The 15,182-nt window shown below is 43.8% G+C and overlaps 1 protein-coding gene across 1 annotated transcript in view; it reads left to right on the plus strand.

Annotated features, from left to right (window-relative positions):
• The window catches only part of LOC119479174 (myosin-16), a 71,767-nt gene extending 59,348 nt beyond the window's left edge, over positions 1-12,419 (plus strand). The window contains 20 exon segments of the mRNA XM_037754466.1: positions 1,117-1,203; positions 1,881-2,126; positions 2,220-2,337; positions 4,421-4,548; positions 4,689-4,844; positions 4,846-4,886; positions 4,976-5,108; positions 5,189-5,236; positions 5,238-5,292; positions 5,295-5,405; positions 5,503-5,628; positions 6,247-6,361; positions 6,916-7,108; positions 7,194-7,334; positions 7,336-7,398; positions 7,501-7,626; positions 8,623-8,793; positions 9,268-9,468; positions 9,563-9,709; positions 10,819-12,419. Of these exon segments, the coding sequence (XP_037610394.1) occupies positions 1,117-1,203; positions 1,881-2,126; positions 2,220-2,337; positions 4,421-4,548; positions 4,689-4,844; positions 4,846-4,886; positions 4,976-5,108; positions 5,189-5,236; positions 5,238-5,292; positions 5,295-5,405; positions 5,503-5,628; positions 6,247-6,361; positions 6,916-7,108; positions 7,194-7,334; positions 7,336-7,398; positions 7,501-7,626; positions 8,623-8,793; positions 9,268-9,468; positions 9,563-9,709; positions 10,819-10,971 (2,559 nt within the window). The 3' untranslated portion in view covers positions 10,972-12,419.
• Positions 12,420-15,182: the final 2,763 nt, after the last annotated feature.

Below are 15,182 nucleotides of genomic sequence, written 5' to 3' on the forward strand. Positions count from 1 at the left end.
TTGTGGGCTGTCAATCATACTGATCCCCTGGTGGGCAAATATCCTGTCCTAGGAGGTAGGACTGCTGAATAGGGCCAGAATAGATGAAGTCTTCTGCCTGAAGGTTTAATACAGTCACAGTGTTCAACCAACACATTCATTTGACCAAGGAATTGTGAACATATGTATGTTAATGAATATTTAGATGCAAGGTTTTTGTGACTCCAGATAGAAGATCAGTCCACTCAGGGATAAATTGTGACTATGACAGCAGCAGTCTTAAAGGGACTGTTTGTAACTTTTAAGCGTATAAATGTACCGGGTCAGAACACTATGCGCGCTCGCATATGCACGCTCGCGTGTGGCCGGAGTCTCTGCTCCTATGCCTGCTTGCCTTCACTCAGACAGCGCGTGTTCTCGCTCTCTCGTTCCACCTCTAGACGTGAACGCGCGCTCACTCCACACTGCAGAAGAGTTAGTTTAGCTCTGAGAATATCTAGTGAATGTACAGTGGACGTTTGTGCAGAAATAAACTGCTGCAGCTCCTCCAGACCAACAGAGGTTTCCCGTGTCTTGTGAAGTGACGGAGCTCCGCAGCGAGGACACGTTATCGCCTCCCCTACCGGGTGCCGGTGTCTCCCGACTGCGCTCGTAGGGGAGACACCAGCACCCGTTCGGGGAGGCGATAACATGTCTCGCTAGGGAGCTCCGTCACTGACCCGCTTTTCCTGCTTCAGAGCCCCGGCACCGACGCTGAGGCAGGAAAAGCCAACACTAGGATCAGCAGTGATTCATGGAGAGACCTTCGTCTGGTCAGCTAACATTACTGCCAAGCAGCTGAAATATACTGTAGAGTGATATTGTGCTTTTAGCTGACGTGTGTCGCCTCACTGTTTTGAGCGATGCTCGTTCATGTCTATTTAGAGCGAGCAAGCGCGAGCCCGACGCTGACTTTCGTTGACTTAACGGCCACAGTGTCGCTGTTAACAAGACATTCTGAAAGTTACAAATAGTCCCTTTAATGGTTTATTCTGGCGTAATATGAAGCATACTATCTATAATCATATCATCTACATTTAGTAGCAAGTTGTACACTTAATGTTTGTTACCATTCTTTAACTGCTCTGTTTTTGGCAGATTGAGAAGCAGAGAGCAGATCTGACCAGAGAACTGGATGATCTCACTGACCGACTGGAGGAAGCAGGAGGGGTCAGCGCCTCACAGGTAAACTATATCAACCTGTTCACATTCCCAGTTCCTCACATATACAGACACTTGGTCAGGACCCCTTGGTCAGGACCCCTTGGTCAGGATTTTTTTGGTCAGGACTTCTTGGTTAGGACTTCTTGGTCAAGACTTCTTGGTCAGGATTTCTTGGTCAGGATTTCTTGGTCAGGGACTTCTTGGCCAGGACTTCTTGGTCAGGACCCCTTGGTCAGGTTTTCTTGGTCAGGACATCTTGGTCAGGACTTCTTGGTCAGGACCCCTTGGTCAGGACTTCTTGGTTAGGACTTCTTGGTCAGGACTTCTTGGTCAGGACTTCTTGGTCAGGACTTCTTGGTCAGGATTTCTTGGTCAGGATTTCTTGGTCAGGACTTCTTGGTCAGGACTTCTTGGCCAGGACTTCTTGGTCAGGACTTCTTGGTCAGGACTTCTTGGTCAGAACTTCTTGGTCAGGACCCCTTGGTCAGGTTTTCTTGGTCAGGACTTCTTGGTCAGGACCCAACCGTTATACTATGTCCGTTGCTCTGAGCGACTAATATTGCTGCTGATGGGTTTACATTGGACATACGCAGTACTTATTACAAACAATATACAATCCTATGGGTGCCTCAGGACATACAGTAAGCTGTGCAGCCTTAAATACAGAACTTGACATACAGCGTGTGTGTGAGTTACAGATGGAGGTGAACAAGAAGCGAGAGGCTGAGCTGCAGCGCCTGAGGCGTGACCTGGAGGAGACGTCTGTCCAGTCAGAAGCGCTGGCTGCGTCTCTGAGGAAACGGCACAGTGACGCCATGGCAGAGCTGAGCGATCAGTGTGAGGCTCTGCAGCGGACCAGGGCCAAACTGGAGAAGGAGAAACAGAACCTGAGGATGGAGGTGGATGAGCTGGCTGCTTCTCTGGACAGTCTACAGAAAGCCAAGGTCAGGAAGCTACAGTAGGTCACTGTCACAATGTTTTTAACATTTTGAACTAGTGAGTGTAATGTGTGCTGGGGTGTTGGTGTTATGTTGCAGACGTCCTCAGAGAGCCAGGTGAAGAAGCTGGAGGAGCAGCTGTCCGACGCCAACAGGAGAGGAGACGACCTGCAGAGGGCCCAGACTGAGCTCAGTGTGGCCAGGAACAGACTCACAGGTACATGTTCATTTCTCCTCGTGTTCGGAGGCAATTACAGATGCTCTTAAGATCTTATTTGTTCAAGTCATCTAACCCATCACGTACAGTTTCTTTAGTGTCTGATCCAGGGTTTGCCATCTTTTGCTTTTGTTATGGCTCTTGAAAGAAACTGCAACAAAGTGATTTCATGTAGGACCCCAGAAGACGCTGACTGTAAAAACAGTGTGCCCCCAGTGTGCTCCATTCCTGTACTGGCATGGTTCCCTAACCACCTTACCCAACCCTCACAGCCACCTCACACCCCATAACCTCTAACTAAAATATAACACATGTAGGAGAGTACAGAAAAAGGTGGAAATTACTAAATAAATCGATAAATAAATAACTGAAAGACAGATCGGAACCTATTTCCTTCCATTGCCCTATTAAGATACTTGTGTGAGCACGTGCATCAAATTGCTTTGTTGACAAAGTGATCTGCCAAAAAGACAGTGAAGAAGAAGACTGCAAACATGGATGTAACAATGCAATATTGCAATAAATTAAAAAATCTACTTTGCAAATGTTTTATTGGGTAGAAAATGCATGCAAACACTTTTGTTAGGCTTCAAGAGTACACACTATGTGTTTTGGTGAGAAAAACTGAATATAAACAAAACCTTTGTTTGTTAAAGAAACATTTCGGAGACACACATGAGCCAACCCTCCCGATTTTCCCGGGGAGACTCCCGTTTTTCATCGTCCTCTCCCGTTTTTTTTTCGTTATCTCAGCCTGTTTCTGGAACTGAACAGTGTGTATGATCCCTACTGTTTCCACCCGGACGACAATAGAGCTACACCAACTGTCATTTCTCAGGGGAAGAGAGCAGTCTGTGCTCGCGACACAGCGCAGTTTGAGCTCATGTTTAAGCTGAGCTCGCCACAGCGTGCAGCACCTGAAGTTGGGCTTTGTTCATTGTCGCAAAAAGCCGTTGTGGCGGCGCAAGCCGCTGGAAATAATCTGAAATAATCTGTCTGAAAGGACCTTCACTGAGTGAGAGAAAGCCCGTTCCCTGCGTTCATCCTCAGCTGATCTTCTGACCACCCTCATCTCAAGCCTCAGCACCCATGGGTGATAGTGCATTAAGCTGAACTGCTCCCAGGCTCTGGAGCTCCCTCCCTCCACACATCAGACAGTCTGACACTCTTACAACATTCAGATCCCACCTCAAAACTCACCTGTTCAAACTAGCCTATTCACTATAGTGTCCATCAGTCTGTGTCCTTCCCTCAACACTGGTACTGTTTTATTCCCTCTCACCGCTCTGCTGGTGTTTTCGTCTGGCTGTTTTTATCTGTTCCAGTATTATTTTATCTTTGTAAGGTGTCCTTGGGTGTCCTGAAAAGCGCCACCAAATGAAATGTATTATTATTATTAGAAAGGAGAAAGAAATGGAGAGAACTAAGAGAAAGAAATACTCAAGCAGGAGCAAAATAAATAAAAACTAATGAATATTAGTTTATTCCAGAGATTCACACAGCAAGTTCACAGCACAGGGGAGAATTATTCTGTTTTCCTTCCTGGGAGTGAAAGGTCAAATCGAAAGTTTAATATAAAAATGCTATTGCAGTGTACTTATTATTTTGTTATTTTTCAATGTCACCAGAATGCAGGAAACAAAGTCTCTGAAACTCACATTTTTCTGGAGAAGGACCGCCACACTCCCACGTTGGTTTTGAATTCCTCCCTTTTCTTAAGGTCTCAAGGTTGGCGAGTATGCAGAGACATAGTATCACTCTTCTATATAGTTTGGGGACTTGCAAGTGACAGATGTAAAAAAATACTTTTACCTTGTTTCCAATGGCAAGTAAATGTGTTCATTTATTGACCACAGATCAATACAACAGACACAGATATGAGCGTAGCTTACTGGAAGATGAGTCATTGACACTGCATTTAGTCCTTGCTACTTATCTTTCTCAGTGACGTAATCCATATCTGCTGCTGTAACCAAACAGAGATAATAATTACAGGACAATGAAATCACATTTTATGCTTGTTTTCTTGTGCACATGTACGGTGCTTAATGTGATAATCACCTTTCCTTGTGTGTCCTGTCAGCTGATAATGCAGACGTGAGTCGACAGATGGAGGAGGCAGAGAGCAGAGCCAGCCAGCTGAGTCGCTCCAGGACTCTGCTCCAATCCCAACTGGAAGACCTGAAGAAACAAATGGACGAGGAGGTCAAGGTCAGTGTGTGTGTGTGTGTGTCTGCGTGTGTGTGTGTAAAATATCGAGTATGCAAATACATTTTAAAAATCCTTTGCTCTCCCACTCAAAGTCCTACTATACTGTATATTCACGTGTGTGTGTTTGGTGTGGCTGCCAGTGTAAGCAGGCGGTCAGCAGCAGTCTGAGCTCAGTGCGGCAGGAGAGCGAGGTGCTGAAGGAGCAGCTGGAGGAGGAGCAGGAGAGCAAGCAGGAGCTGCAGCGTCTCGTCTCCAAACTCAACAGCGAGGTGACGCACTGGAGGACCAAACACGAGGTCCGACACCATCCAGCACGGAGATGAGCTAGAGGACACCAAGTACGTTGTGTTGGGACTGTCGGTCAACTGTCACATTTGACGCTTTGAATGTATCTCAGTGGTCCAAATAATGTGTGTGTGCGTCACAGGAAGAAGCTGGCAGCCAGGCTTCAGGAGGCCGAGGAGGCTGTGGAAGCTACCCAAGCCAAATGTTCTTCACTGGAGAAAACCAAACAGAGGTTGCAGGGAGAGGTGGAGGAGCTCTGCATGGACATGGAGAAGGTGGGAGAGGAGACATGTTGTATGAGTGTTGAAGTGCCATGGGTTCCTTTATTGTTGTCTTTATATGTTCCCTGTCCCAGGCCAGCAGCTGTGGTCAGGTTCTGGATAAGAAGCAGCGGGTCCTGGAGAAAGCAGCTCGGAGACTGGAAGCAGAAGTGTGAGGAGCTGGTGGCCGAGGTGGAAGAATGCAGAAGGAGAGCAGGCAACACGCCAGCGAGCTCTTCAAACTCAAGACGGCCCACGAAGAGTCCCTGGAGCATCTGGAGGCCCTACGCAAGGAGAATAAGGTCTACCAGGGTAGGATGATGATGATGCCTCTAGCAGGTGTTAAGGACTAGCTGAATAGTAACCATGGTTTAATTAGACTTGTGTGTGCCTTTTCTTTGTCTGACAGAGGAGGTAGCCGACCTCACAGACCAGCTCTCAGATGGAGGTAAAAGTGTCCACGAGCTCCAGAAAGCAAAGAAGAAGATTGAGATGGAGAAAGAAGAGTTACAGGCCTCACTGGAAGAGTCTGAGGCAGCTTGGAGGTACAGAACTCCATCAGATCGGCCTATTAGCTGTGATTTGTGATTTGGAGCCTGTTGTGTTGTCAGTATGTGCTACGTTCCAGTGGCGGACTCAGGCTGTCTGAGGGGCAGCTGCACGCGCTGAGACACCTAGAGAGTTTTCTAGCATGTAGGGCAGCCTACATGGCGCCAGGCATCATGTTTTCTCCATTTTAAGGCCACCCTATAAAGGGCACTGAATGTTTTCTCCACTGGGCGGCTGTAGCTCAAGGTTGGTGGTTCGATCCCTGGCTCCTCCAGTCCACACAAAGTGTCCATGAGCGGGACACTGTGCCATCGGTGTGTGAATGAGTGTTTAGATTAGATCGAGGTTTTCTCCACTGGAAGGGCACCGTAGAGGGCACTCATGTTTCATCTACCTAAGAGGGCACTTTTGCTGCGGTTTGGTTTCAAACATGTGGGCACCAAAGGGGTGGTCATTCCCCCTGACCCCCTTCCCCCCCTTGAGTCCACCAGTACATGCGTACTCTTAATTCATTTTATGCCAAGCTTCATTTCATTCAATATAGTTTGGATAACTCTCCATAAAAATATCCCTGGTCTTCCTTCCTTCCTTCCTTCCTTCCTTCCTTCCTCCCAGGCTGAGGAGACCAAGGTGCTGAGGCTGCAGCTGGAGTTGTCTCAGGCTAAAGGAGACTTGGAGCGCAGACTTCAGGAGAAGGAGGAAGAGATAGAAGTCGCTAGGTACATCAGCTTCCTCTCAATCCTTCATTTTCCACTACACTGTCTGCCATTCCCTTTTAAATGACTATTGATCACATCCATGGCCTTGTATGGTCTGAGTATATAACTAAGTTCTAACTGCTTATTGTACCAGCGACCGTGAGTCTATTAACTGTTACCGAGGCCAAGTTAAAAAAACTAAGGGTGATGAAGCTTTTGCTGCATTGGCTCCGTGGCTCTCAGCATGAGGTCTGCTAAAACTGCCTCTGCTTTGAAATCTTATCTTAAAGGAATAGTTTGACATTTTGTGAAATAAGTTAGTTTGCTTTTCCCTACTTGTGGAAATCATTTTGTGTCTTGCCTGGAAGGTGACCTATGACATTATTGCTCTGTAATTCTCTAACTGTAATTGTTTTCATCCTGTCCTTTATCTCCCTTTATTCCTTCAACAAAGTCATAGTACATTACCTTTAGAGGTAAGACTAATCTCATTAAACTGTCTCTGCAGTGATACATGCACAGTTCATCTTTGTAATACCTCTTTTTTTAAATCCATCACTCTCCTCTTCTGTCAGAAAAAGCCACCAGAGGGCGCTGGAGTCCCTGCAGGCCAGTCTGGATGTGGAGGTGAAAGGCAAAGCAGAGGGGCTGAAGCTGAAGAAGAAGCTGGAGGTTGACATCAACGAGCTGGAGCTGCAGGTGGACCTGCTCAACAAGAACAATGCAGAGCTCAGCAAGAACAGCAAGAAGATGCAGCAACAGATTAAGGTCTGATGATAAGATACAGTATAGTTTTTTATACTCTGCTTTTTTCTAGGAGGCTTATTAACAGAATTCCTGTCCCCTGCCCCAGGAGCTGCAGGCCCAGCTGGAGGAGGAGGTACGGAGCCACGACGAGTGCAGGGAGGAGCAGGCGGCCATGGAACGACGCTGCACTCTATTGGTCAGCGAGGGAGAGGAAACTCGTGCAGCCCTAGAGTGCGCAGAGAGGGCCCCGCAAGGCCCTGGAGACTGAGCTGCAGGAGGCCAGTGAGAAACACAGCGACCTCAACAACCAGGTGATACGCTGTGTCTCTCTGCAGAGGCAACAGCTAGAAATCAAACCTGTGTTGGCAGAATTAGACTGATGACTTTCTCAAAGTTTTGTCTTGTGTGTTCAGTTCCAGTTGGCTCTGAGTGGGAGGAGGAAGCTGGAGGTGGATCTCCAGACTCTGCAGCAGGAGCATGAGGAGCTGCAAGGAGAGCTGAGAGGATCCACAGACAAGTCCAAGAAGGCCAGCTGTGAGGTAAACACATACAATACAACTGGAATTGAGATATTATAGTAGTAGAGTTACTTGAAATAAATGCATTTTAACCCTCTGAGACCCACAATAGAGCTGTTTTTGTCTTCTTTAGGGGGGTACAGGAGGTGTTTAGGGGGAGATAGCAGATCAACAGTAGATGTCACATAGAAGTGGTGAACATCATCTGAAAGCTGGAAACCTGAAGATTAATCTGAGATGCAGCTCAGCACTGTGTGTCAAGTTGTTCTAGTATTAAAGCAGAAATAAACATGAATTAATAAATTAATTATAAACATGATCATAACATGAATAGTGAAAGTGTATAAGGGTTTATAACATTATGATAGAAGTATATGATGGTCATCCCCATGCTCTATTATGTCTCATAAGTTGTTGCAGCAATTCTTTGGGTTGATACCATTTGTTCCACAGATTTGGTGCTAAATTTAACTATTTTTTACCACTGGAGAATTGTAATAATCCCTCCAAAATACCACATTAAGACACCAAGACCTTGAGGAAAAAGCCATGCTGTGATTTGGAATCAAAAACTTTTGACACTTGTAGATTTCTGCAAGAATTGCATTTTTTCGGCGATGGGATGGCGAGCACTTCTGTTGTGTAAACTGCCCGATTTATGTAATTCTGTTTAGGGACCCCAGTATGCAGAAATATTAAAATACACCATTTTAGAATAGGACACATACACATACCACATTTATACTGCATGAAAGAAACGTCATGTGATTATCATAAAGTGGGCATGTCTGTAAAGGGGAGACTCGTGGGTACCTATACCTATACCTATGCCAGTTTTTCCTCGCTAAAAGTTAGCCCAACTTTGGAGCGTTATTTTAGCCTCCTTCCTGGTTTTCTAGTTTCATATGATATATGCAGCTTCACTCAAGCCCTAAAACTGAACCTACTAGAGCCTCTGAAGACAGTAAAGACAGTCGGGTCTCAGGGCGGTTTAAACGGTTTGTGTAATTCTTTCAGTTGGCGCGAGTGGGGGAGGAGCTGCGTCTGGAGCAGGAGCACAGCCTCCACCTGGAGAGAGTGAAGAAAGGTCTGGAGGCCCAGATCAAAGACATGAGCAGCAGGCTGGATGAGGCCGAGCAGATGGCTCTGAAAGGAGGCAAGAAGATCATCCAGAAGTTGGAGGGAAAGGTACGGAGTCACATGCCGGTCGGGTCCGTCAACACTGGTCCAGAGGAAGACATTTTTGACCTTTACAGCCCCTTATTGCCATGAAAGCTGATATGAATATTCATGACTCCCACAGGATGATGTGTTTGACCCCTCTGACCTTTCCTTTAGCACCACTATGAGGCCAAAATGTCCACATATACACAAAAGAAATATCAAAATCTGGAAAGGAGATATTGTTGTCATTTCATTTGAGGAAACAAATACAGTATATCCAACATCAACATCCATTGGGAAGAAAATTGCTAAATATATTCCAGGGCCGGATTAACCTGCTCGGGGGCCCCAGGGCACAAAGGAGCTGTGGGCCCCTAGTGACCCAATATTGATACACACAAAGATCAGTTTACTTGTCACGAGGTGTAACCCTGATGATGTCATCAGTTGCTGAACAGTCAGAGTTCATCAGAGTCACTGCTGCGTGTCTGTGTGCAGGTGAAGGAGATAGAGCTGGAGTTGGACTCGGAGCAGAAGCGGCACGCCGAGACGGTGAAGACGCTGCGGAAGAACGAGCGTCGGCTGAAGGAGCTGCTGTTTCAGTCGGAGGAGGACCAGAAGAACCAGCAGAGGATGCAGGAGCTGGTGGAGAGGCTGCAGAACAAGATGAAGGCCTACAAGAGACAAGTGGAGGAGGCTGTATGTCACCTCGTCCTCTTACTCTACTTACTCTAAACCTTTTGACATACGGAGCACGTCACCTGATGACATTCTTGTCTGTTTGTCATTGCAGGAGGAACAAGCTAACATGAACCTGGCGAAGTACAGGAAGACCGTCCATGAGCTGGATGACGCCGAGGAGCGAGCTGACATTGCTGAGTCAGCGCTCACCAAGATCAGGACCAAGAACAGAGGCAGCTTCGGAAAGGGATACTCCTCGGTGAGTACTTACCGGCATCAACCAAACCATCAACTGATGACTGAGACGTCATCTGCTTCAGCATATTGGGATTCTGTTGTGACAAATCTAGTTGTGTTTTCTTGTTATTCAGGGTTAGCATTTAGAACGTTGTTCATAATGTTGCTATATCAAGTGATTTTCATCCTATAATTGTAGGAAATGATCCTTTATCCTATCCATTGTTCCTTAAAAGATTAACAAACCACACTCACAGTCTATTTAACTCCTGCAGGTGGAAAAAGTTCAGCACTGTATGCACCATATACTGTAATGTGCTGCTGATGTAAAGTGATGTAGAGTTATAAATGTATTTCCTGATTTATACCTGCTAATAAGCAGCATGCTAGCATGCTAACATTTCTTAATTATACCTGCTGATAATCAGCATGTTGTTTGAAGTGTGCTTTTAGTATACGTCTTTTAAACAACAATTTGATTTTCAAATGAACAACTGCTATACTTTTATTGTGTATTTAGTATAGTGTATTCTACTGCACATTTATTCTGAAAGCAGAGATTGGATTTTTGTCAAAAGAATTAAACAAAAGGAGGGAAGTGAAGCATACCTCAGAATTCAGTGGGCCTATTTTTAATGAAACAACACAGATTTCTGACGTCACAGACTTTATGAAGAGATGGTCTAACACCCAGTATGAACAGGAGGAATGAATACACCAAACTAACACTGGACTATTGTTTTAAGACAGACTTGAGAAATTGTGAAACTGTTGTTTAAATAAACTGATTTAATTTGGTGCTCAACTGTATTAATGTACAGTTGAAGATGTATTTTATGATGAGTAGAACCAAAGCGCAGTAATATCCTGCATTACCATTTAAATATATCTTTTTACAGTATGTAGAGAAACAGGCTTTCTATGTCAGGAAGTGATTAGATCTGATTGTTTAAGAATGGTAGGTAGTACACTAATAACAATTCTGCAATTTTACTCCAAAATCAACTAAAGTGACACTGTTATTTTGCTCTAAATAATCACTAAAACCTTCCATAACTCTGCAGCAGGGTGTTGATATAATCCCGTGGTTGCTCTGAATAATGACTGTGAGGTGTGTCTGTGCTCCTCCAGGGTTACAGCACTCCGTATCCCGGCCTGGTCAGGTCACCCAGCTCTGTGGGTTCAGAGGGCAGAGGGGAGAAGATCCTCAATGATGACAACGAGTCCGTCAGCTCCCTCATCCCAGCGTATCTCAACTCTCTCAAGAAGCTCATGGTTGATTAGAAACCAAGCTGTGACGTCATCACGGTCAGCATCTCAGCGTACAGATCAAACTCTCTCCAGGTGCTACATCACATCACATCACATAGCTCCGTTGCCTTTTGAAGAAGTGAAAACATGGTCGCATTACAGGATGACGTTTTGAAACATCCGAGAGGCTGAAACTGCAGTTTCACAACCCATTTGTGTGTACTGTACATTCCTACTGGACCTTTCAACAATATAGCCACTCACTCCTTCCTCTCTTTGTTATGACTGCAGTCTGTACGATCACAACTTTAATAACACACTCTTATATCCATTTTTATAATGTCCAATTTGTATGTAAAAACAGATTGAATATTGAAATCTGTACTGCAAATGTGTTCTAAAATCCCCCAAAGGTAGCACTTTATTACAACCAGTTATAAGTCATCAGTTTATTATGAGCATCATTAACATATCATTTATTTACATGTGTAAATGACACAATAATAATTAATAGCTGTTAATCTGAAGTAGCCTATAAACTATTCACCACTTCTAAATGATGTACTGTAGTAAACTGTCCAAACAATGTTGTCTCCATTCAGAAAAAATGGAATATTTAACAATTGATTAAAAAATGCTTCACCTTCCCCTGATGGACAACATAACATTAGCTCAAACTGTATGAATGCTAGCTAACCTCATCTGTAAGCTAGTTCAATGTTTCCCAACAGCTACAGACTGGAGGGTGTAACGTTATAAAGTAGTAAGCACCATATTCTGTCACTTTAAATAGCTAACTAGTAACTTTTATCACATTTTCTACTAGCTAATATAGCAGAACATTGTTGCTAGCAAATAGCTAGGATTATAGACCACACGGCTAGAGGCTAGCAGGTTAGCTAGGAAGTCTAAAGCAGGTTAGCTTTAGTTGATTCTAACAGTGCTATTTGGAAGATCACAACGCTAAACATTATAATATATAATCCCATATAATGTACAGGTCTACATGCTAAACACTGTATGTAGCCGTCAACAGCAGCTAGGCTACTGTGTTATGTGTACAGTCAAACCGGTTCAGACTGGTGAAGCTTGCAGCACATTGGAGTCTAACTGTGTGAGTTAGTGTCGTGTGGTGTATCAATAAATTACATTTAATTACACATATACAAATGATTTGTAAATGATTAGTTCATCAATAAACTAATGGCTTATAAATTACTTCATTATTATAAAGTGTTACCCAGTAAGATATGCAACAAGATGTCATCAATTAATTACTTATTTTAGGTCAATAATAAGAAACCGATGTCAATGTATTTTACCTAAACTATCTGATAAAGTCCAAGTGTGTCTCCGTCTGAACTTTTAACCACGTCTTTATTATCGCTGCCTAAACCTGTAACATGGCTTGATCAAACCATTTATTGTTGAATGTGAAAATGTGTTTTTTAGGAAATAAAATACTTTTTTTCATGTATATACATATGACTTTTTTCATTTTGTGGTCATACAAAAACATCACACAGAAAACAAAAACCAACTCGGAAAGGAGCATGTTATGACATAAGATACATATTTTCATTTTATTAATGAAAAATGCCAACCTTTAGCTGTTAATGTCCAAAAGCATCTCAATCCTCATCTCTCAAGAGCCTCAAGTAATACGAAGGCAGTAATGCTGGAGAAGAAGACATGGTTGTGGAAGAGCATTGTGTACAACATTTCACTTCTGCAGGCAGCAGCACTGACACTGAATCCAACTGAAGCAAATGACTTTCAAAACTGTTGAATATTTAAGAGTCTGGGCTGTTAGCGTATTTCATTATAGAAAACACTTTGTATGGTCCATATATTATCAGTACCAAATGTATGTATATCATGTCTTTGTATAATACTATTTACCAGTGGCGGCTGGTGACAAATAATTGGGGAGGAGGAAGAAAACCAAGCCACGGTGTCATGTTATTTTATTGACTTATTTCTCTTATTTTGCACTATGTATGGACTCAGGCTGCTTGATGTGCTCTCATGTTCCTCTCATATAGGGGGCTTACATGATTCAGATTTTTTTAATTTTTATTCTGTAAATCTTTTAATCTGGAAAGCACTTTGCGCTTAAGTTTGACAAGTGCTATAAAATTATTATTATTATCACTAGTTACCTAGGTTACTTATCTCTACTTTCTTATGTGAAACAAAAAAATAAGACAATAAAAACAATGGCTTACAAGATTTCTTAAAAACAATCACACAGCTCAGGGTGGAAATGACCTGTGTTCGTAATGTGTCACTAAATCTGTCTGGAACGGCGCGTACAGCATTCCGTTGCCCACAGCGGGATGCTGTCCTGGGTGGGCAGATTGCAGTAGCACGTCGTGGCGCTGCACGTCACGTAGCTCAGCTGTGGGTCCAGCTCTGACTAGGCGAGGCCCGACTCCTACCGCTGCCGTGTGCCCCAGGCAGCCTCAACCCTCGCTCAACTGTCTGCGACTGACCTACAGCAGGACACGGTGGTTCGCAGCGGTCCAACGTGCTGCTGCACTCGGAAACTCTGGATCCCGGTCTGCTGTACTGGGTTCTTCAGGGTTGCTATAACAAGCTAACTGTTCCGTTAGCTAACACGAGTAGCTAGCTACAGCTCAATAAAAGGCCTAAATAAAAAGGATTTGTTTTGTTATGTGTTTAAAAGTAGTTCACAATTGCACGTTACAATTTATTTTCCTAATATGCTCATCATGTACAACACAGTGGTAGAGACATGAAGAGGACATTTGGACATCATTATTGGACCAACGGGCTGTCAATCTTGTAATCTGCAGGTTGTTGATTGGTAATGACCAAAGGGAGGTTATCCTCCCTTGGAGTGGCATTTTACATGTTTTCAACCATCACAGACAGCATGAAAAAAATGAAATGCATGAATTGATAGAAGAGGTCCTTCCTCAGGGGAGGACAGCATGTCCCCGTCCTCCCTTGCCCCACACCACCACTTTCTTCCTGCCCCTGCAGGTGTCGCTGTTGAAGCATTTACTTTCAATAATGGTTTATTTTTCCAAAGAAGAGACAAGAAAATATTTTATAAATGATAATGAGATTGGTAATGGTTTATTTCAACTAATTATTCTTTATATATTTTGATCTCCCTCTTGCCTCTCAAAAATAGAAGACGGAGCAGCCTCCTCTGCCTCTATGGACCAGCCTCCACTGCCTCTATGGGACCAGCCTCCTCTGAGCCTCCACTGCAGTAATTAACTGTATTTTACATCCTTTACTCTACTGTCTCCTTTCATTGCAAATCATACATCCCATATATTTACAGCAGGCTCCCTGTGAACATAACCAAAACACTCCCAACTCTCATTAGTATACAATTCTGTAACGAGTAAGTCTCTTTAGAATACTTTTCATATATATTTACTAAAAACATTGAGTATAAAGTGCAATTTTGGCCTGATTGTTAAATTTTAGGACAGAAGTGAAACACAGGTGGAAAACTGAACCTTGTTCCAGAGGTGTGAAACGTGGCCATATTTGACTTTTTTCGTCCATCAGAAATTGATGTTTGCTAAACCCCAGACCGAGAAAAATGATTGTCAGTACTGACAATCATAGCTCGGCAACCGTAGCTAGGCACAGCAGGCCTGTCAATCTTAGGATTTCTCAAACACATAAACTAATACGAGCAATACTCCGTATCTAATGGTTTGGGAAGGTGGTGTCTTTTTTTCAAGAACCTAAAACCCAAAAGAGCCAAAGTGCACTGGATATGTGAATCGAATGTAGGCTGCAAACGTTAGCATGTTACTATCCGACGTTTGTTTTACTACCTTCAGTAACCCTGGCTTCATTTCAAATTAGATAATTAGATAACTATGTTATTATGTGATTTTACAGGTTACAATAGCTAGAAAAATATCTGTTCAGGGTGTGGGAAACATCCACTGCATGAGAGCCAACGGTTGCCACTATATCAGTTTAGAGTAGGCAGCTAGCAGCTAGCAGCTAGCAGCTAGCAGCTAGCAGCTAGCAGCTAGTCAGCTAGCAGCTAGCAGCTAGCAGCTAGCAGCTAGCAGCTAGCAGCTAGCAGCTAGCAGCTAGCAGCTAGCAGCTGTGTCCAAACTCTTCATATGTTTGGGGAAGTTTACACTCCACTTGTTGTTAGTGTTAAATTTGACAAACTCATTGGTTATGTGTCATTCGTACATCCTTTTCTCTCATGAAACTGAAGCATAGGCTACTCTACT

Source organism: Sebastes umbrosus, chromosome 20, assembly GCF_015220745.1.
Source record: "Sebastes umbrosus isolate fSebUmb1 chromosome 20, fSebUmb1.pri, whole genome shotgun sequence".
Lineage (NCBI taxonomy): Eukaryota > Metazoa > Chordata > Actinopteri > Perciformes > Sebastidae > Sebastes > Sebastes umbrosus.